Source organism: Hyla sarda, chromosome 4 (genome assembly GCF_029499605.1).
Source record: "Hyla sarda isolate aHylSar1 chromosome 4, aHylSar1.hap1, whole genome shotgun sequence".
In the NCBI taxonomy this organism is placed as follows: domain Eukaryota; kingdom Metazoa; phylum Chordata; class Amphibia; order Anura; family Hylidae; genus Hyla; species Hyla sarda.
Window position 1 is genome coordinate 150,161,027 of NC_079192.1, and position 22,145 is coordinate 150,183,171.

The 22,145-nt window shown below is 40.7% G+C and overlaps 1 protein-coding gene across 1 annotated transcript in view; it reads right to left on the reverse strand.

Annotated features, from left to right (window-relative positions):
- Positions 1-313: 313 nt before the first annotated feature.
- The window catches only part of RFX7 (regulatory factor X7), a 111,634-nt gene continuing 89,802 nt past the window's right edge, over positions 314-22,145 (reverse strand). The window contains exons 4-9 of the mRNA XM_056572382.1: positions 19,913-20,035; positions 18,238-18,354; positions 14,543-14,627; positions 10,116-10,323; positions 9,625-9,914; positions 314-6,419 (exon numbers count right to left, since the gene is read on the reverse strand). Of these exons, the coding sequence (XP_056428357.1) occupies positions 3,189-6,419; positions 9,625-9,914; positions 10,116-10,323; positions 14,543-14,627; positions 18,238-18,354; positions 19,913-20,035 (4,054 nt within the window). The 3' untranslated portion in view covers positions 314-3,188. The remainder of the gene's footprint in view (positions 6,420-9,624; positions 9,915-10,115; positions 10,324-14,542; positions 14,628-18,237; positions 18,355-19,912; positions 20,036-22,145) is intronic.

Consider the following 22,145-nt stretch of genomic DNA (forward strand, 5'->3'; position numbering starts at 1 on the left):
AAAGCAATGCTGTAATAGTTTGGCAGTTAATTTTAACTACAGTTAGAAGATGGGAAAATGTTAAAAGCCAACAAGGAGAGTACTAAAACAATGTTTTACTCAAAGGGACTCCCGATGGTTGGTATTTCATATGGAAATTCTGGACCAGTAGACATGGTCAACCCTTCCTTGATTGTAGCACCACAAGCTGCCTTTGGTGCCATCAGGCACAGAGATATTGTTTATGTTGCTAGACTTCAATGCCTGATGAATGAACATTTACTATATGACTTAACAAAAAGCCTCCAAAGAAACAGATTTCAGTCATTTTCATATAAAATATTTTATTGTTTTTGAAAACATTAAAAAAAAATTTGAGCACTTTCCATAAAAAAAACATAACTGAAATTCTACTGCAATTTTAAACTACTGTAGTTTCAGCAGTACAACAGACAACAAAACAGGGGGTCATTTTTTCACTTTTTTTTTTAAATTGTATATGAAAGGATGAAAGGGAATTGTATCTGTCATTTGCTGCAGATTAAGCACATTACGTTGGGTCTGTACAGTGACTCAGATGCAACGCATATGATAACCTCCCTTTCATAGTCCATAGGTCTGAGTATTGCAACTTTTTGCAAAATGATCTTGTGATACCATATCAGGATCCAAAGGTCATTTAGTATTTCAGTTTAAAACACTAAAATAGCACTAAAATTTAAAAATTAGAACACAAAAAAAAAACATATTTAACAACTAAGCAGAGTTAGTTAAAAATAAAATAAAACATAAAACTAAATAACAATGCTTGTCTGGTAAACACAGAACAAGTATTTAGTACAGCAAAAGTGGTTACAGGAATATACTGAGACTGTACAAGGTAATACACACATGCACATTTTGTGATCATGTATTAACACGGTGAAGCAAATAAACTTAATTTCTTCCTGCTGTAATATTCTCATTTATGAGAATAAGAAATATAAATATCTCACTGAGATTAATGCACATTGCTACATAAGACAATTGTCTGTCATTTTTATGACATTCCGCATGGTTTTCTTTATATAATGAAATTCGTAATTTCTTTTTTTTTTTAGTTTAACTCTGGGGCAATATAGTTGCATGTATCCAAAAAGAGGTGCCGTGCCACAGGTTCAAAAAGAGTTTAGTGCAAGAAGTGAACCTGAGAACTTCTTTGTAATTAATCCCCTTCTTTCCTAGAAATGTTCCTATTGGGACAGGATGCATGAAACCTCTTTTTAAGTAGTTTACAGGCAATAAGTACAGGCACTGCTCCAAGAAAATGCTTTCCAGCAAAATGTGTTTGCTGCAATACTGTACAAAACGCACTGTCAATTTTAATCTCAAGGATAGCAAATAGAACTTTCACCGCAAGAAGAGCCTACCTTACACATTTGGCAAACAGTGCAAAATGGTGAAGCGGTAAATAGATCAGAAAGCATATATTCTTTTTAACTACTATAGAATAAACAGTAAATTACTAGCTATGGTCCAAATGCCCTTGACATTTTTCAATTTACACACTGTCTTAAAAATGGCTACTTAGACCAAAATAATTCAAATTAACCTTTGGGTTTTTTTCTCCCATTTTTTTTTTTGTCTTTTAATACTTTGGTACGCAATAGTGCTCCATCTCAATGTACAATAGTGAAAAGTACTAAGAGCAGGTACGGAAAAAAAAAAAATACCAGCAAACACATATAGAACAGCCAAGTAAACTCACTATCACAATCAGGTTTACAGAGCTCTGAGTTGGCCGTAGCACCTTTTGGTAAAATGATATACAACGATAATTGTCTATTTTCCATTTTTTTCACTATTTTTTCTCTTTTTCTTTTTTTTTAACAACGAAAGCTGGCAAAGATAAAACACAATCAATATTTAATATTCTATACAACTACAATTTCCATTAGACAATGAATTGGGCCAACACTGTAGTCGTTGGGAGTTCTGCAATTTTACTCTGCAAAAGTATATTCATGAAGTGCTGCCAAAGATAAAACAATAGCTTTGGAAATGTGAGCATATCCAAGCTTGTACACTGAGCTAAAATTCCTTAACATGCAAAAGAAAAAAAAAACAAAAGAAAAAATAGCTTACCTCCAAATGGCATGTTTGGTTATAAAACTCATAGAAGAAAGCTGTTCAAATATACAGCAATCTAATCTTGGATAGTTGAGATAAGAAAGTGACTAATGCAAAAACGAAAAAAAAAAAAAAAACCTTGATAGGAAATAGATGTTCCTATGTGTTGTATCTGGTGTTCAAGAATAACTTCTTTACTCCCTAATTATAAATGCAGGTTAGCCACTGCTCGGCATGCAAGCATCTTAAGTAAAACAGAGTAAAAAATGAAATGTTATTTGTAGTCCATTAACTTTTCTGGGAAATTGAACACATGCGACACAGACACAGTTTCTAATATGAACAAATATTAGAAATCTCCAAGCTTAACATCGGTTCCAGTTCAGAAGGGTAGGTCCGAGAAAGCACCTTCTCAAATTAGACTGGATACGTCCCAGATAGTTGCACTCCACACTATTTATACCTTCACCGGAGAAGAATTGCTTTTCTTTTTTTTTTTCCTTTTTTTTTGCTTATGTGGATATATCCAATATGGAATAAAATGTGTAAAAGGTAATGTGAGGTCATGTGTTAAAATAATAAAATGAAAAATTTACATTTTAGTGCATTTTCATAATTTACAGCTGTTCTCAATGAAATAAATATTTATTTCCTTTAAAATACATATGCTGCAGATGATATGATATTTTCTTAGGTGATTAAGTCACCATATTTTCTATATAATGGGCAGTTGTTAATTTCCTTCAACCAAAATGTGAACAGGGCATGTTAGCAGTAGCATGTTTAAGGTTTATTTTAAACAGTATTTTTTGTCTTTTTCAATTTGTGTAGCAAAAAACACAAACAAAAAAAATACCACAAACCAAACAAAAGAACATAAAATGCATAAAATGGACTTAATACTGGCTCATAAACTGCCCAAATGCACTGCAGATTAAATGATTATCATGTTAAGAACAGATGAAATATAGCGAACCTGTGCAGCAAACTTTTTGAAAACCTCATAATTATAAATATTTCTGCTGCGGGAGGCACTTCCATTAAGACAAATACAACGTCTGCCTAATGTTTGATACAGTGTGCTACATTATAGTACAAATTTAACCCAACATTTCAACTGTAGGATGGTCTTTACTTTCTATCCATTCAAATCCAGCTGAGGTCATAGAGTTAATAGATTCATTACAGATCTGCTGGAACAAAGGATCATTGTTCAGCTCCTCCAGTGTAGCTTCATCGTCCTGTACATGCTGCCGTCCTGGATCAAACAACAAATTTGGATCTAAAGTGTTCAGATCATTAATGCTGCCTGAGAGATCAGAAGACAACCGGATGTCGCTGGAGAAATCAGAGGCATTGTTCAGATCTGAAGCCACTTGAACCACAAGTTGCTGGTTGGTTTGGAGGCTTTCCCCATCTAACAGGTCTTTAACAGTGCTGTTGAAATCAAGTTGCTGCTCTCCAATTTCCGATTGTGCTTGGTTGTCTCCAGTAGTAAAACCAATTGAATCAGTACTGCTGTTCTTTGTGAGGTAAGCTGGCGTTTGGAATTCATAAGCTGAAGTGCTGGAATTCATCATATTTTGTTGATTGGCACCAGAAAACATGGGTGATGTTTCCAAAATCTGAGTGAGATTCATTCTTGCAGTATAGTTAGAAGGCATATTGTTTATTCCCAACCCTCGCACTGCATCATCACGGTCGGAATCAAGTTTGTTTAACAAAACATGAGTGATGTTCTGTGTGTTGCTTTGTTTCTGTAGGGATGGGAAAGCTGTCTGCATCATTACAGTTAAAGGGACTGACTGACTTCTTTGCGCTATGCTATTGGCACTGGTGTCTGTTTGGACATTTGCAAGTATATTTTGAACCTCTGGAGTGACTATGGATCCAAAAGCAGTTGAATTAGATCGTGAAGAATTTGAAATAGGGCAATTTGTATTCCCACTTAAATTACGTTGGCGGTGAACAGCTGGGCTAACACTACGACACCTGAAATTGTTATTTCCAGTTGTACTTGTTCCTTTGTTGTCTAGAGGAGCAGGAACTGCAAAGCCCTCCTGTTTGCTGGTACTGCTTATTGAAGGCAGTTGATGTTGAACTGGAGATACAGGAGTCAAACGTCCAAAGTGATTGTCATGATGTCTCGACTGAGACTGATATGACTGACCAGGCACTGCAAAAGCATGTGGCTTTCGGAAACTGTCTTCTACTAGCTCCTTGTAACTTGGAAGTATACCATGAGAAGAAACGGAAGAATTACCAACAGAACTATATCCATTATTCATCCATTCTAGCTTTGTCTTGTCTGGATGAGTAGCCATGGGCCTCTGCATTGGTTTAACAGGGCTACTCGAAACAATGCTAGCATCATGGTAAGATATGCTGGAGTTTATAGGGGTAAAAGCAAAAGGATTTCTGCATTCAACTGGACTCGGAGGAACACTACTGCTGCAGTTTGAATGTGGTGTCCCAACTGGAGTATGCCGGCTACTTCCCAATGCACTATCTACAGGTGTTGTCTGAGCCAGTCGAGAGCATGGGCTCTCTCTTGACAAACTCTGAGTGCTGGAAATCATCTCTGAAGTAGGTGTTGGAGTCAAAGTTGGAGTTGGTGTTGGAGTGGGTGTGTGAACTGGAGTTACACTGCTATGTACTGAATTAAAGAAGTGGGCACTATTTGAATGTGTGGGTACTGGTGTACCATGGGCAGCTGATGCTTGATTTTGGAGCACCATTCCCAAACTTCCATAGTTTTGAGAGTTATTGTTCATCGACATTTGCTGCTCCATAAGGACTAACTCCTCAACAATGCTGTCTTGCGTGAGATCGTCATCAAATGAAAAGAAGCTGTCAGTGGTAGGAGGGTCTGTGAGATCAGAGCGCTGAGGTAACTGGTTAGAAGAATGTGCTTGAAGCTGATTCAAAGATGAATCCTCAAGTTGCTGGCTGTAAGCGTCTTGTGGTAGTCCTTCAAAGTCTACAGGTTCCCACACAGTTTTTTGCAGGTTATCAGCACCAGAAGTTCCTGGCATATCCAGGACACCAATAGTTTGAGCCTGCTCACAATTACCAGATGTGAAATTTGAACTTTCAGCAATCTCCTGCCAAGTGTTTTGATCAAAAGGGATCTCAGACTTTGAGTCACTCACAAATTTAAACACACTACCTTCTAATTTCACTTTAACATCCTGGGATGTGGATACAAGTTCTTGGGGAGGATCAGTGGTCTTTTCAACACAGCTCAAGGAATAACTTGTTACCATGTCTGTACTTGTTCCTTGTGTGCCATCACTAGCTACTAAAGCAACAGTTACTGCATTATCATTTTTCAGTGTCAGTGCTTTTTGAACTTTCTTAACACCACTAGCTGCTCCTGGCCTCTGACTTTCTGAAGAAAGTTGACCAATAAGTGATTTTTTCGCTGGTGGTATCTGCGAATCGTGCACTGCAGCAGTCAAGCGTTTTCTGGGACTCTTATTAGACAATCTGATGTCTTTTCCAACTGGATCATTATTAGTGTTTGGATTGGGACCACTGTTAAATAAACTTGGGGATGCAACACATAGCGTCACAGTACCATGACTGCTGCTGGCTGGGGAAACAGAAGTGCACTCGACTGTGCGAATTTTACATTTGGTCCTTGTTCCCTCTGCCCTTTGATCAAGGGCCTTAACTGTTTGCATGTCTCGCGCAACATCTGAAAGTTGTTTATCCTGAATGACTCTGGGTGTAAATAACATAACAGGTGTAGCTTTTCTAGATTTAGAACCTTCTGTGTTCTCTTGGCACTGTAATTGATTCTCTTCTGTCAGTATTTCAGGCTCAGTTTTTACTTCCACTGAAGATGCCACAGGTGTACCCATCCGAGGTACAGGAGATTGCAAAGAAACTACAGAGCCATTTTTGATTTGTGGCACAGTCCTACTGTCATCTAATGAGCTTCCACTGCTGTTTACAGATGTTGTTTGTTTCACAGAAGTACTAGCATTACTGGGAGCAAGAGATATTGTGGTCATTTTCACAACATTCAGTGCACTGACATGTGATGCTGGGACCACATTTTTAATCGGGCTACTGGTGATAACCACAGTGGTGGGTGAACGGATCGTCAAAGGATTAGAACTGGCTGGCTTAGGCAAAATCTGAGCGTAGCGATGTCTAGCAGATCGATCACCAACAGGACTTGCTGGAACATTTTGGGGAGTCTTTGGTGACTGCTTTACAGACTGCATGTGCTGGGTGACTACTTGAACATTTAGCGGTAGGACCTTCCCCTCAGAGGAACCGATGGGACTAGGCGAGGTCACAAGTGGCCGAGTTCTTTGTACCTGTTACAAAGAAATAAAATAGCTTAGAATAAAAAACGCTTTAACAGACAGACATTAGAAACCAATGAAACAATTCATATGCAACTGTTAGATAATATACTTAATTGATAATATAATAATTCCGAGGAATTAAAGGGACTAAAAAAATAATTATTTTCTAGGAAATAAAAACAAGGTTGAAATTTTAAGCTTTTTATGGCTAAGTAGCAAATATTAGGTGACTTATTTTTAACTATGCTGTACAGAATAAATATGAGAAAGCCTCTCTGTTCATCACTTAAAGAGGACCTGTGATTAGTATCAACAAATGCTGTTTTTATTTTATTGCTATGCCACCCATTCCCTAGATATACGGATTTTAATATTTGGCTAACAATCTGTACTTCTCCTTGAGTCAGATGAGCAGGAATGGGTCAGAATAGGGTGATAGTAAACATATTTGCCTTTTATAGAAAGTAATACAACTATACAAAAACTAAGTAAATATGCAGGGGTGTGGAAATAAAAAAAAAAACAACTACTTGTCCAAGGGACTAAAGCGGAACACAATCTACTTGTCCCTCAAGAAAATCCACTTGTCCTGGTAGATAAAATAATTTAAACCAAAATAGTATGATCCCCCCACTAGACCACCAGGGATGGATATAAGATCCCTTTAGACACTGCTGTCAACTTAGAAAGCGGTGATCTAATGGTTTAATAGAGGCCACGGCGATCGCAGCATGCCAGGATATTAGCGGCGGGAGAGCTGTAGCTAGCTCCTTTTACACCTAAGGCAAGCCCAGAAAAGTCTAGATGTAACTTTTTGATCACCTTATAAAACATTTCTCATATGAAGAGACCAAAAATACATTTACACCGTTCACCGTACGGTTTAATTAACATTATATTTTAATAGCCTGTACATTTCCACATGCAGCGATACCACTTATGTTTATTTTTGTACATTATTTTTATTTAAAGAAAAATGGAAACTTTTATTAGGAAAGGGGCTTATTCACATATATACGCACTTTTTAAAATATTTTAATCACTATTTTTCAGTCTTCATAGGGACTTATATATGGAGTCTTTTGGTTGGAAAACACTGAACGCCGCTGTGTTACTGGGGGGGGGGGGGGGGGGGGGGGATGTGTGTTCTGCTTCTTCAGTTTATGTGGTCCATTTTATTTACTCTAATTTATGTGTCAGTAAATGCTGGAAGTTGCATTAAGTATGGTTGTGTGGGTGTTGCAGCATGTTGCACTGTATAGTAGAACAGTTAAGGTTATTGTGTAACATGCTGGGAGTTGTAGTTTTGGTTTGTGTCAGCTACAGAGCCATAGGCTGTGTCAAGGAATACAGGGAATTGCAGTTAGTAACTACAACACCCAGCATGCCCTGATACAGCCTATGGCTCTGCAGCTGACCCGAACCAAAACTACAACTCCCAGCATGTTATACTTTATAGTTCTACAGTTCAGGTTATGGTGTAACATGCTGGAAGTTGTAGTTTTGGTTTGGGTGTGTTTGTGTCCATCCGTGGGGCTCTTGGTTGGCGGGTGAGTATGAAGGGGGCGGGATTCTGGGGGTGCAATTTAGTGTCGGTGGCCAGAAGCCACTAAAAATAAAGACACGGGCCCTTGGGCACTGCCCTAATGCCCAACGTGTCAGTCCTCCCCTGTACAAAACATTCATGCATACACATATCATACACTGGCCACTGCCCCCATATCATACATACACACACACACACACACACACATACCCCCGCCACTGCCCCCCACATCATACATTACATACACACATCACAGATACATCATACACACATCCACTCACACCATACATATGCACCCATCATACATACACCCGCCGCTGCCCTCCCCACATCATACATTACATACATACACACACATCACACAGACATCATACACACACATCACACATACATCATACACATCACACATACATCATACACACATCACACATACATACACACATCACACATACATACACACATCACACATACATCATACACACATCACACATACATCATACACACATACACAGACATCATACACACATACACAGACATCATACACAGACATCATACACATCACACATACATCACACATACATCCTACACATACATCACATATCACACACACACACATCACACATACATACATCATACACAATACACATACACCATACACACACAAACACATACATCATACACACACACACACATCACACAGACATACACTCACACCATACATATACATCCACCCTTCCTGTCGCCGCCGCCTGAATTCTTGGCCTCCTCACCTGAGCTGGCCATGAATGGACATCAGAGCTGTAGTCCCGGCACAATAAAGACCCGCTGGCTGGTGTGAGGTTGCATGGGTTTGAAAATCTCACCTCACACCGTTACATGAGAGTTTAGGGTTTGAAAAGATGTGTGTCCAGTCTGAATACATAAGGGATTAGGGTTTGCAAAAATCTGTGTCCGTGCTTGTCTAGGCTTGTACAGTGTGATCTGTGCAGTGAGCAGACACACCCTCCCATCAACCAATCACAGAGCAATCACAGTGTCTGTGCTGGCAGCTCTGCTGACTCAGCACTTTCATCAGCTGATCGGGACACAGAACTTGTCAAGACACAGAATTTCTCATTACACCTCTCTCCCCTCACCCGCTGTGTTTTCCCCGTGCAAACTTTTAACCTCCCCGTAGTAGATTAGGTCCTGTGGAGACAGAGCAGGGGGAGGAGCTGTGTACCAAGCTGTGTACGTCTCTCCCCCTGCTTCTTGTGTAATGTAGAGCTGCGTCCTCCGGGAGGGGAGATAAGGGGGCTCTGCGGTCAGCTGGGGGCCGCCGCCCCCTACATACACCCTGAGCGCCGGTGTGAGGTGCAGACTTGCATCCGCTCCTGCGCCTCACACCGGCATTAAAGAAAAATACGGGGGAAGTCTGTCTGTCCCTGCTTGCCCGATACAGGGCTAAATCTATAAAAAAAAATCACCTGCCCGGCGCCCAGAACTACTTGTCCTGGGCGTCGGGCGATAGGATTTCCACATCCCTGAAATATGGGTGAAATATGGTCACATAGAACCAGGAAATAAAGATAACATCAGTTTTTCTGTGAAAACAACCCCCTACAAATTTGTAGAACCATTGCTGTACAGTGTCTAGAGTAAAGATAAATGTAAATACATGGAAATTACCGGAATAGGGCTAGGAACAGCAGCCACAACAATTCCAATAGGCTGAGGAGAAAGGATTGCAGGGCTTCCATTACAAATACTAGTTATTCCATTGGGTGCATCTTGTTTTTTAATTTGCAGTTCTCCAGGTAAAGGTGACTGTAGCTTTTGTTCTTGCTGCTTTTTCTGGATTTTCCTCTGCAGCTGTTGTTTGGCATCTACAGGGGAAGCAAGGGTCTTCACTTGAGGGTGAAAAACATTGCTTTCAGACATAGGCACAAATGCAGATGTCTGTGTTATTCCTTTTAATCCTGCAAAAAATAAATAAAGTAAAGATCTTGTTTATTATACAACAAACAGCCCTAATTCTTAAACATGTAGCTAGCACTGCCTGGTATAGTGATATTACTTGGGTAGGAAAGGTTTGTGGACTAATTTGTGCAGCATAAGTGGTTACATTTTAATTAAAAAATAATAATAAAAGCAATGGACCAATTCCATAATATGATTACCTGCAGAATCACCTGCCATTACAGTTAATGCTGCCATTGATTTAGTACCAATGTAGTGGCTTTTGACCAGAAAACGAGCCAAATCCAGAACTGAATCAAATGGCTGACTTAGGACCTTCTGAGCCCACTCACAAACAAGGCGGCAGGAGGCAGACACAACCTCTTCATCAGCATTCTGCAGGTGGGCCGATACTTCCACTCCATCCAGCTTAAAACAAAAACAACCAATGAGCACACAAGAGCAGTTTAGGAAAAAAGTAAAATACTGCCACAAATATTTTATTAAAGGGGTAGTCCAGTGGTGAAAAACTTATCCCCTATCCTAAGGATAGGGGATAAGTTTGAGATCGCGGGGGGTCCGACCGCTGGGGCCCCCCGCGATCTCTCTGTACGGGGCCCCGGCTCTCCGCCGAGATAGCGGGTGTCGACCCCCGCACGAGGCGGCGGCCGAAACGCCCCCTCAATACATCTCAATGGCAGAGCCGGAGATTGCCGAAGGCAGCGCTTCGGCTCTGCCATAGAGTTGTATTGAGGGGGCGTGTCTGCCGCCGCCTCGTGCGGAGGTCGACACGCCCCCTTCCCGCGGGCTGTCGGGGCTCCGTACAGGAGATCGCAGGGGGCCCCAGCAGTCGGACCCCCGCGATCTGCAACTTATCCCCTATCCTTAAGATAGGGGATAAGTTGTAAACCACTGAGTCACCACTGGACTACTCCTTTAAGTGTGTTCACCTACAAAAAAAGTATTTACTATACAGTACCCCAAATACATAATACACTGCATTTCTTATCTGATATTGAGTAACAGCCAAAGTGCTCTCTTACACGAGCTGACAGCCTTCACAGGGCTCGATCAATCGTGCGTCTGGAAAGCGCGAATGATTGCTGGGCCATTTGTAGCCCTTTATATTACCAGGCCTTTTACTCAGGGAGATGTGATAGTGATGTTTTAAATGGTTGTGCAAAAAAAAAAGCACTTGTTCGTAGGCTGATCGCTGGCCCTTTTACACAGGACAATTATCCTAGGAACCTTTATTTGCCTGATAATCGGCCCATGTAAAAGGGCACTGAAGCTGTTTTAACAGTTCCATCACTGGTAAAAGTCAACAACCTTAGAGAGTACCCCTTAAGGACTCAGACCATTTAGACCTTAAGGGCATTTTCATTTTTTCCTCCTTTCCTTTTAAAATCCATAACTCTTATCTTTCCACCTACAGACCCATATAAGGCACGGGTGTCAAACACAAGGCCCGCGGGCCGAATCCGTCCCACCAGACCTCGTCATGTGGCCCGCGTAGCCGCCGCCGGCCTTCACCAACGTCTGCCCTCTAGCAATCCTCCTTCGGTCCTCCGCCTCTATGGATGCACGCACGGGACGTCAGTGACGTCCTGTGCATACAACCATAGAGACGCGGGAGGACCAGGAGGACGGCAGGATCATCGCAGGAGGACGCTCTCCGGCCGGGGCCTGGTAAGTTCCGATCACCGCTCGACCGGTCCTGGCACTTACTGCTATGGTCCATAGGCCATAGCAGTAGATTGTGACCCCGGGCCGGAGGATTGGTGACCGGATCACAGTGGGGACAGCACACAGACATACAGCCTCCAGCCATACACTGTATATGTATGCCAACCTAATGTGGGGGGAACTATACTGCCAACCTAATGTGGGGGGAACTATACTGCCAACCTAATGTGGGGGGAACTATACTGCCAACCTAATGCGGGGGGAACTATACTGCCAACCTAATGCGGGGGGAACTATACTGCCAACCTAATGCGGGGGGGAACTATACTGCCAACCTAATGCGGGGGGGAACTATACTGCCAACCTAATGCGGGGGGGAACTATACTGCCAACCTAATGCGGGGGGGAACTATACTGCCAACCTAATGCGGGGGGGAACTATACTGCCAACTTAATGCGGGGGGAACTATACTGCCAACCTAATGCGGGGGGAACTATACTGCCAACCTAATGCGGGGGGAACTATACTGCCTACCTAATGCGGGGGGAACTATACTGCCTACCTAATGTGGGGGGAACTATACTGCCTACCTAATGTGGGGGGAACTATACTGCCTACCTAATGTGGGGGGAACTATACTGCCTACCTAATGTGGGGGAACATGCTGCCAACCTAATGTGGGGGAACATGCTGCCTACCTAATGTGGGGGAACATGCTGCCTACCTAATGTGGGGGAACATGCTGCCTACCTCATGTGGGGGGGAACTACAAGGTACTGTACATTGCAGTAGGAGGGGTAGTCTTATATAGCGAGTATATTCCAAACTCTACATTTTAACTGTAAAAGTTGGGGGTCATCTTATACGCCGGCATATACGGTATGTGGGGGGGGGGTCCTACAGATACAACCGGCCCTTTGAGGGTGACCAAACTGCTGATGCGGCCCCCGATGAATTTGAGTTTGACACCCCCGATATAAGGGCTTGTTTTTTTGTGCGAACATTTGTACTTTGTAATGACACCTTTTATTTTAACATAACATGTAATGCAAAACCAAAGAAATATTTGTGGGCAGAAATGTGTAAGAAAACTAACTTTTGGTGGGTTTACTTTTTACACAGTGCACGTTATTACGCAGTGCACGCTTATTCTGTAGGTCAATGCGATTAAAACGATACCCAATTTATATAGTTTTTCTATTCTTGTACAATTTAAAAATAAATTGCACATTTTATTTTACAAAGTTGGTATGCATAAAATTGTCCTTTTTTGACCCCCTATAACTTTTTTATTTTCCCATATACAGGGATATATACGAGGGCTCAATGTTTTGATGAGATTTTTTGATCGCTTTTTATTAAAAAAGAATTCTGATATATGATGCGATTAATCAGTATTTTTTGTGTTTGGTACTTTTTTACATAAATACATTAACACTGTTAACCATGCGGGATCATAAACATTATATTTTCGTAGTTTGGACAATTACGCATGCGTCAATACCAAATATATTAATCTTTTTTTTTTCTTTTTTTGTAAAATGGGAAAATAAGGGTAAGGTTTTATATAATTTTAAAGACTTTATTTTACACGTTTGAAGTCCCCATAGGGGACTTTTATACGCAATCAGATTGCATTCACTGTATAATGCTATGCCTATGGCATAGCATTACACAATGTGATCAGCTACCCATTGATCTAGTCTGGTTATGCCAGGCTACATCAGTGAGTCGCCGACCGTCGGGCAGGAGGGATGTAAGGGCACCCTCCTCCGCCATTTTAGCTTACCGTTCAGTAAGCCCCTTTGAGCTACTGCAGATTTTTACTTTCACTCTAAAGGGTTAAATGCCGGGCAGCAGCTGGAACTCCGCTGCCTGGCATAAGCGGCGAGTGTCGAGCTAATGGTTCCTGAGCTTGCTTCAAAGCCACTAAAAGGTGTTGAGGTGTACAGGTACACCCTGCGTCTTAAAGTACCAGGGGACGAGGGTGTACCTGTACACCTTCATGCTTAAGTGGTTAAAGTGTATATGTCATTTGGAAAAAAAAGTTGAAATGTCATAGTGATGAATCAAAAGTTTTGATCAGTCGGAGTGTTCAGACCCCAACTCATCATGAGAACAAGCTGCGAGAAGTCCCAGCTTAGCACGTTCTCTCCTGGCTCCTTGTCAAGTGACTTAAATAGACTTTCAATGAGAATCTATGGTGCCAGGACCCGCAGCTAATTCTGGACACCGGCGATCAGGCATTAACCACGACTTTGATTGCAGCGTCTAAAATGCCGAAAACACACTACCGGCAGCTCAGCGGAGCTGATCAGGATCATTGCAGGGAAATCGCAATGTCCGGATCAGCTGAAAGGACAGCAGGAGGGCCCTTACCTGCCTCTTTGCATCTGATTGGTTCTTCAAGGCTCCAGTCAGCCTTGGCAGGCTGGAGCAATAGAGTAACGATATCTCTGATCAATGCAATGCTATGGCATAGCATTGAACAGTGCATGCAATCTAATGATTGCATGTAATAGTCCCCTATGGAGACAAAAAGCATGTAGTGTGAAGTGTAAAATAAAGTTAAAAAAAACAGTTAATAAATGTTATTTAACCCCTTTCCTAATAAAAGATTGAAACATTTTTACCGAAAGTTTCTCTGCGTAGAATCTGAAGCCCTGAAGTGTTACAAAATGGATTTTTTTTCTTCAATTTTGCCTAACAAATATGTTTTTTTCATTTCGCCATAGATTTTGTGGTAATATGATTGATGTTATTACAAAGCACAAAAGGTGGCGCAGAAAACAAGCCCTCATATGGGTCTGTAGGTAGAAAATTGAAAGTGTTACGATTTTTAGAAGGTGAGGTGGAAAAAAATGAAATTGCAAAAGTGAAAAAATGGTTAAATCCATGTTTAGCAGAAAAGTAGAAAAACAATAGTCTTTAGTTAAATAAAAAAAAATATCTGGCCATTACCCCATCTCCTGTTTTATTGAAATCCAAATTAGGCAGTGATGGCATGTGCACAAAAGCTTTCTTTCTCAATCCACTGTAGCAATACGTAATTTTAGTTAAGGTTAACTTTCAAAAGGCAGAAGAGCACAAATAAAAAAACAGATTAGGTTAAGAAAATAGTAAATTAGTCTAAAATGTTAAAAGGGTTTTCCAGCTATCAACTTTTTAATGCCTATCCACAGGATAGGCCAGAAATAGCTGTCGATCAGCTGTTTGCGCCCCCCCCCCACTACACAATTAACAAGCTGTGCACCACCGCCGCCCCGTTCCCATGTCCCTCCCCATCCCCGGTTTTCATATTTACCTGTCGGCACGCTCCTGCAGCGACCTGCAGTGTCGCTGCGCGCTGACGAGTGACCTCACGTTGAGGACGTCACTTGCAAGCGAACAACGACAGCGCAGGACGCCACCGGAGCCTGCAGGAGCATGCCGACAGGTAAATATGAAAACCGCGGATGGGGAGGGACATGGGAACCGGGCGGTGGTGGGACTTTGGCCCGGCAGAAGCCGCTGCAGTTACATGATTTAAAGCGGCCACTTTAAATCATTGAACCGCAGCAGCTTCTGCGCAGTCAGAAAGACTTTAATCGGCGTATAACAAGTAGAATGACTTTTAGCTTAAAAAATGTGTGTTATACGCCGATAAATATGGTAGTTGGTAAATCAGATAAATAGATACCATTTAATAATTACATTTACTCTGTCAGGGGGACATCTGTCAGTTTTCAGGACATGGAAAAATGTGAACAAAAGATACAATAAATAACAGTAAAAATAAAAGAAAACCATCGCTCTCAGATGTACAAATAACAGACTGCAACATCTTTTAAGAGTAGCATAAGCATGCAATGGTCTATTCAGTATATTTAAAACTGTATATACAGAACATTTTATCTGATGACTCTTGTTGCTATGTAGTTTAAAGCTAAAAGGGCTAGGAGATCAAGGTACCTAACAGAACAAGGTTATATTCACGCACACCGGATCCACTGCAGATCTGAAGTATCAGATTTTGCAATGCAATTAAAAATACATTTACAAGAATGTTCTTGCAAAATCTGCAGTTGTGGACCCTATGTGTAAATACACTCTAACAATGTTTTGTCCAGTGCATATATCAAAGAAAAAGTTGGAGGTCTTGTCTTATAGTAGTTTTTTTTTACACTCATAAGTGTTAGAATGTGATATTGGCAACTCACCCAATACAAGAACAGTAATACTGTAACCTCTTTTGTGCTACATACTTTAAAGTGGTTACCAATTGGGCAATATTCTTAAAAAGGGTACTCCCGGTTATGAATAATGTATTTCCTCCCCTCAGGATAGGGGATAAGTGTCTGATCTGGGTGGTCTGACCTCTTGCACCACGATCTTCTAAATGGGGCCCGGCTCTCATGCTGAACTCACAAGTCTGCTGCCCCCTGTGAGCAATCCCCAGCCCCCTGTGATCAATCACACAGTTGCATGCAGGTTCACTGAGAACCACATGGGCAGAAAATGTTTACCAAACAGCTGTGTCCTGGACAGATAAGTGGCCACTAAGCCACCAAAATGGCATTAACGCAAAATATTTTTATTATTCAAGTAAAGCAATCATGCTGTCCCTTGAAGGGGGGCTATGGGTTGCTAGGGAATCCCGAGGCCTAATTTGGTGCTCTGCGTCTTCCCTGGCTCTGAGACTGCTTAGGGCTCCCTTTGGCAGCCCTTAGCAATGGAGCACAGATTTCATGGATAAATGTAATGCAATAGCATTACATTGATCTATGTAAGCCATCTGATGATGGCTTATGATAGGCCCCTGGGGGGGGGGGGGGGGGGGGGCAAAAAGTGTGTATAATAACAGTAAAAAAATGTTTTAAAAAATATATATAAAAAATCCTTGCCCTAACAAAAATTCAAATCACCCCCTCACCCTTTTCCGATTTTTTTAATAAAACACTGTACAAACAACAACAAAAAATACACATATAATTGTCCTAACTATTAAACTATTATGTTTCTGGATCCTGCACAGTAAATGTCGTAAACGCAAAAAAAAATTCCAAATGCCAAAATTGTTGATTTTTGTTTACATTACATCCTAAAAAATTGTAATAAAAAGTGATCAAAAAGCCAGAACTACACAAAACTAGCAAAAAAAACAAAGCCTAAAACACATCCGTAGATGGAAAAATAAAAAAACGTACAGTGCCCCCCCGACCTACGATGGCCCCGACATACCATAATTTCAACATGCGATGGCCTCTCAGAGGCCATCGCATGTTGAAGGCAGCATCAACATACGATGCTTTTGTATGTCGGGGACATCGAATAAATGGCTATCCAGCAGCGCAGACTGCTTCAGCTGCCACCGAATAGCCGTTTAAGGTGCCCCGTGTGCTCCGGTGATGGTCTCTTACCTGTCCTCGGGGCTCCGGAGCGTCCTCTTCGGGATCCCCTGCATTGCCGACACTCTCCTTCATCGTCATCACGTTGCCGCGCACGCCGTCCTGTCATCCAATAGGAGCGGCGTGCTTAGTGACGTGATGGCGGCGACTGAGAGTGATGTTCCCGGCCAGCAGAGACTGTCCAGAGCGTCAGGGACACCCCGGGGATGCGGCGACAGCTATGGAGGGCGACATCCAGGGCAGCGGTGACGGGTCCGGAGCGGCGGGGACAGGTGAGTATAGCTTCCTATACTTTACATGCACGGATCCCTCAACATATGATGGTTTCAACAAACGATGGTTCATTTGGAACGGATTACCATTGTATCTTGAGGAACCACTGTATAGGGGTGAGAACATGGTAATGAACAAAGTTTTGTTTTCTATTTTCAAGGCTTAATTTTTTTTTTTTAACCATAAAATGAAACAAAAATTATTCAAGTTTGGTATTATTGGAATTGTACTGACCAATAGAATAAAGATGGATTGTCAGATTTACCGTATTTAGAACTCCGAAAAAATTATTGCCCTACAAAATTATGCAATTCCATATTTTTTTCAATTTTGTCAAGCATATAACTTTTTTCTGGCTTTGTAATACATTGTATGATAAAGAAAAATCAGTGACTCAGTGGAAAGTCCGATTCGTCTCGCAGAAAATAGGCCCTAATACAACTTTGTCAGCCAATGGGTCTTAGAAAGTAAGGAGGAAAAATTACGTGAGCCAGAAAAAAAAATAAAACTGCTGGGTCATGAAGGGGTTAACGTTGCTGGGCCCGAAATTAAAATAATGTGCCTACCTGGGTCTCCCTCGGGGTTCCTCCTGTGACTTCTTCCAGGGAGCCAGGAGACATCACAGGAGACAGGCTGGTGAGTATAACATCTTTTTTTATTTTCGTATTAGGCTTTGCAACATTATTAAAAAAATAAAAAATAAAAAAAAAGAATTCGGTATACCCATTTAACAATCATTAAAAAAAAAGGGGTACTCTGGGCAATACTATCAGTAGGACTATGGGCTGTGTTGTACAACCTGATCTAGCTGTTTACTCTTATCTATACTCTGCACATCAGACTTCACAATATGAGTCTTCAAAATATTTACTACAGATGTTTTCATACTGCTTGTTCTTAAAGTGGACTGTAAGACATATTATTGTAATTAAGTTATATTACAACAGATGATTTTTATATTTACAGAAGCCCAAGCCCAATTGTAGTAAAGGATATTTTGATTTTCCTCTTGTGCCCAGGCGACGTGCCTTCATGTTTGGAAATACATTTTTCATAATCTTTCCAAAGTCAGCAGCACTTAGGGGGTGATAGCCAAGATTGTCACAATAGCTCCTGAAAAACAAAAAGATGATAACATTGATATAAGTAACAGGTTGAATAGACATTTCAACTTAAAGTAGTACTCTGGTGAAAAACTTTTTTTTTTTAATGAACTGATGACAAAAAGTTAAGCAAATTTGTCAATTATTTCTATTAAAAAATCTTTACCCTTCCAGTACTTTTTAGCAGCTGTATGCTACAGAGGAAATTATTTTCTTTTAGAATTTCCTTTTAGTCTTGTCCACAGTGCTCTCTGCTGACACCTCTGTCCGTGTCAGGAACTGTCCAGAGCAGCATAGGTTTTTTATGGGGATTTTCTCCTGCTCTGGACAGTTCCTGATACGGACAAAGGTGTCAGCAGAGAGCACTGTGGACAAGACAAAAAAGAATTTCCTCTGTAGCATAAAGCTGCTAAAAAGTACTGGAAGGGTAAAGATTTTTTAATAGAAGTATAGTAATAGTAATTTACAAATCTGTTAAAACTTTCTAGCACCAGTTGATTTACAAAAAAAAAATGTTTTCCACCGGAGTACCCCTTTAAGGCCACCAAATGACATGCAAAATCTAAAATCGAAACATTATTGCTGGACTGCAATCAAAGCTATATAGTATTGTACTGAAACTTCAGTCACAATAAGTTTCACAGTTATGGTATCAGTTATGGTATCAGTTATGGTAACAAAAGGGCTTCAAATCTGCCAGTTTGCGGGGACATCTCCTGTGCACAGCCCTCTTTAGATCACCCCACAGTGTTCAATTGGATTAAGGACTGGACTCTGGCTGGGCCTCCCTAAATGTTAGTCTTCCTTTAGTGAAGCCATTTGTGGATGTAGATGTGTGTAAAACAAACCTTATGGAATTATGGCCAGAAAGTTCAACCTTGGTTTCATCAGAGCAGAAGACATGTTCTCCATGTACTTTTCACCACATGACTTTTGTTTGTTTTTGAAAACTTTAGCTGGGCTTGAATATTTTTCTTTGTAAGAAAAGGCTTCTGCTTATCCTATAACTATCCTATAGTTCATTCATATGAAGAATATGAGAGACTTGTCACATGTAGCACACAACTAGTACTTGACAAATGCAGATCCTTTAATGTTGCAGTAGGCCTCTTGGAAGCCTCCCTGATCAGTTTTCTTCTTGTCTTTTCATCAGCTTGAGAGGGACATCAAGTTCTTGGTAATGTCACTGTTGTGCCATATTTTGTCCACTTGATGAGGTCTTCACTGTGTTTCATGGTATATCTGATGATTTGTAAATTCTTTTGTACCCTTGACTGATATTTCTCAACAATGAGATCGCTCTGATGATTAGGAAGCGCTCTGCGGACCATAGCTTTTGCTCTGAGATGCAACTAAGCAAATGTCAGGAAAATCAACTAGAACAGCTGAATTTTGTGATTATTCAGAGTCACTTTAAATGATGGCAGGTGTCTATCTAACATGAGTCTTAATGTGATTGGTTAATTCCAAACACAGTCACATCCCCAGTTATAAGAGGGAGTGCACACCTATGCACCCAAGTTATAGTGTGTTACGTTTATTCTTTATGAAGCATTCACAGTACTTACTTATACTCATCATAAACCTCCTGCTTTGGCAGAGAAGTCTCTGGGTGCTCCTCTAAGGTATTCCGAATCCAGGAGAATGCATGCGTTTGCTGAGCTCGACTAGATGACAATGAGCTCTGATCACTAAGAACAGAAAAAATACATTTATTTTCCCTTTGAAGATGAGCAAAATATGTGGTAATATCAGGTAGTCAAGGGTGCAAGGTGCCAAAACTGTCAGCTAATATTTGTTATGTAAAGAGGTAAACACTGAGTAATTCAACTCTTCATTCATAAGTCAAGACAATAAAAACGCATTAAAACAAATTATACAGATCACCTACCAGTCCTAGAGTTCTAGCACTTGCTCATTGCAATGCTGGAAGTTATATATAATATACAGTTACATATTAAAGTTTAGCTGACTGCTGCCAAGAACCTCTCTCAATAACTTTGCTAGTGGTATTAAAATAATAAAGAAAGATTCTTGGAACTGCTTATTACATTTTAATGCAGGTGATGTGGACGGCTGCTTCACATCCACCAAACATTTTTTTGTAAGACTGTAGTTAGCCAAAAACAATTAGGCTGGAACCACACCATGCAGTTTTTGGTGCAGTATTTGAGCCAAAAAAGGAAAAGTAAAAAACTTTGACTTCTCTTTTTTTATATCCACTCCTGTTCGGCTTTAAATACATCATCAAAAGTTGCAGGTTTGATTCAAGCCTTAAAAGGGAACCTGCCATGAGATCTCATCATACATAACATGTGGAAATGCATTATATATTGTAACATCTTCATTGTAACATCCCTGGGAGACGTTTCTGCCCGCAGGGGAGGAAAGTATGTTAGAAAGTGTTCCCTGACGGCACAGTAAGTAGTCTCTATGAGGGGAGTGAGATGAAATAAAAACCTTTAAGTTTAGCAAAGTGCAAGTTGACTGACTGTGTTTTAAAAGTTATGACAACACAGCATTCTGAAACATGGCACATAAAAACCACATTAGTAAGAAAATAACACGAAAGACCTATTAAAGGGGTACTCTGGTGGAAAACTTTTTTATTTTTATTATTATTATTTTTTTAAATGAACTGGTGCCAGAAAGTTTAACAGATTTGTAAATCACTTCTATATAAAAATCTTTAAGAGTACCTGTCACCAAAGTAAACTTTTAATATATTGTCCCTTAAGTAATTATAAGACACTTTGCTGTTTACTTGCTGTTGAAATTCTCAACCTTTATATGTTTTTAACGTGATTGAAAAAACAGCCACTAGGCGGCTCTATTCTGTTCCCTGGCAAGTGAAACAGTTTATTTGGTCTCCTCCCGGCCTGGCAGGAGACCAAACTCAGGAAGTGCGTGCGGGGCATGGGGAGGCACAGCTCTTGCAGGCTTCAGTGACGTTATGCCTGCTGGGGAGCGCCCACTTTCTCCTGCCGGGAGCTCACACAACGTGTGCAAGGAGAAATGTATGATACAGAGCTTTTTAAAGCTCGGAATTTTTTTTTTAAGGGCAGGAGGGGTGTTAGTAGTAGTTAGGGAATATAATCTGAGTTAGTTTAGAAAATATGGTTTGACAGGTACTTTTTAATCCTTCCAGTACATATTAGCTGCTGTACACTACAGAGAAAGTTCTTTTCTTTTTGAATTTCTTTTATACCTGACCACAGTGCTCTCTGCTGACACCTCTGTCCATGTCAGGAACTGTCCAGAGCAGGAGCAAATCCTCATAGCAAACCTATGCTGCTCTGGACAGTTCCTGACATGAACAGAGGTGTCAGCAGAGAGCACTGTGGACAGACAGAAATAAAATAAAAAAATAAAAAAAAACTTCCTGTGGAGCATACAGCAAGCAGCTGATAAATACTGGAAAGATTAAGATTTTTAAATAGAAGTTATTTACAAATCTGTTTAACTTTCTGGCACCAGTTGATTTAAAATTGTTTTCCACCAGAATGCCCCTTTAAATTGTCTATATGTTCAGAACATAAAGCGGTGGTTTGTCAGCAACAGCATAGATTGTAGATTTTAAATTAAAGCGTACCCGTCAGATCCAACTATATTTTTTTTATATTTCACTCAGTACCTAATCCTGACCATGTACATCTAATTTATCCTCCAGCTGTGAGCCCTGCGCTCACAGCTGTCAATCAAGGAAGTGTGTCCATGACATAGGTGATGATGCATGGATACAGCAGGACTAGTATGTGTCTAAGCAGACAGGGGGGCAGTTCTTTGACTGGCTTTTTCAGT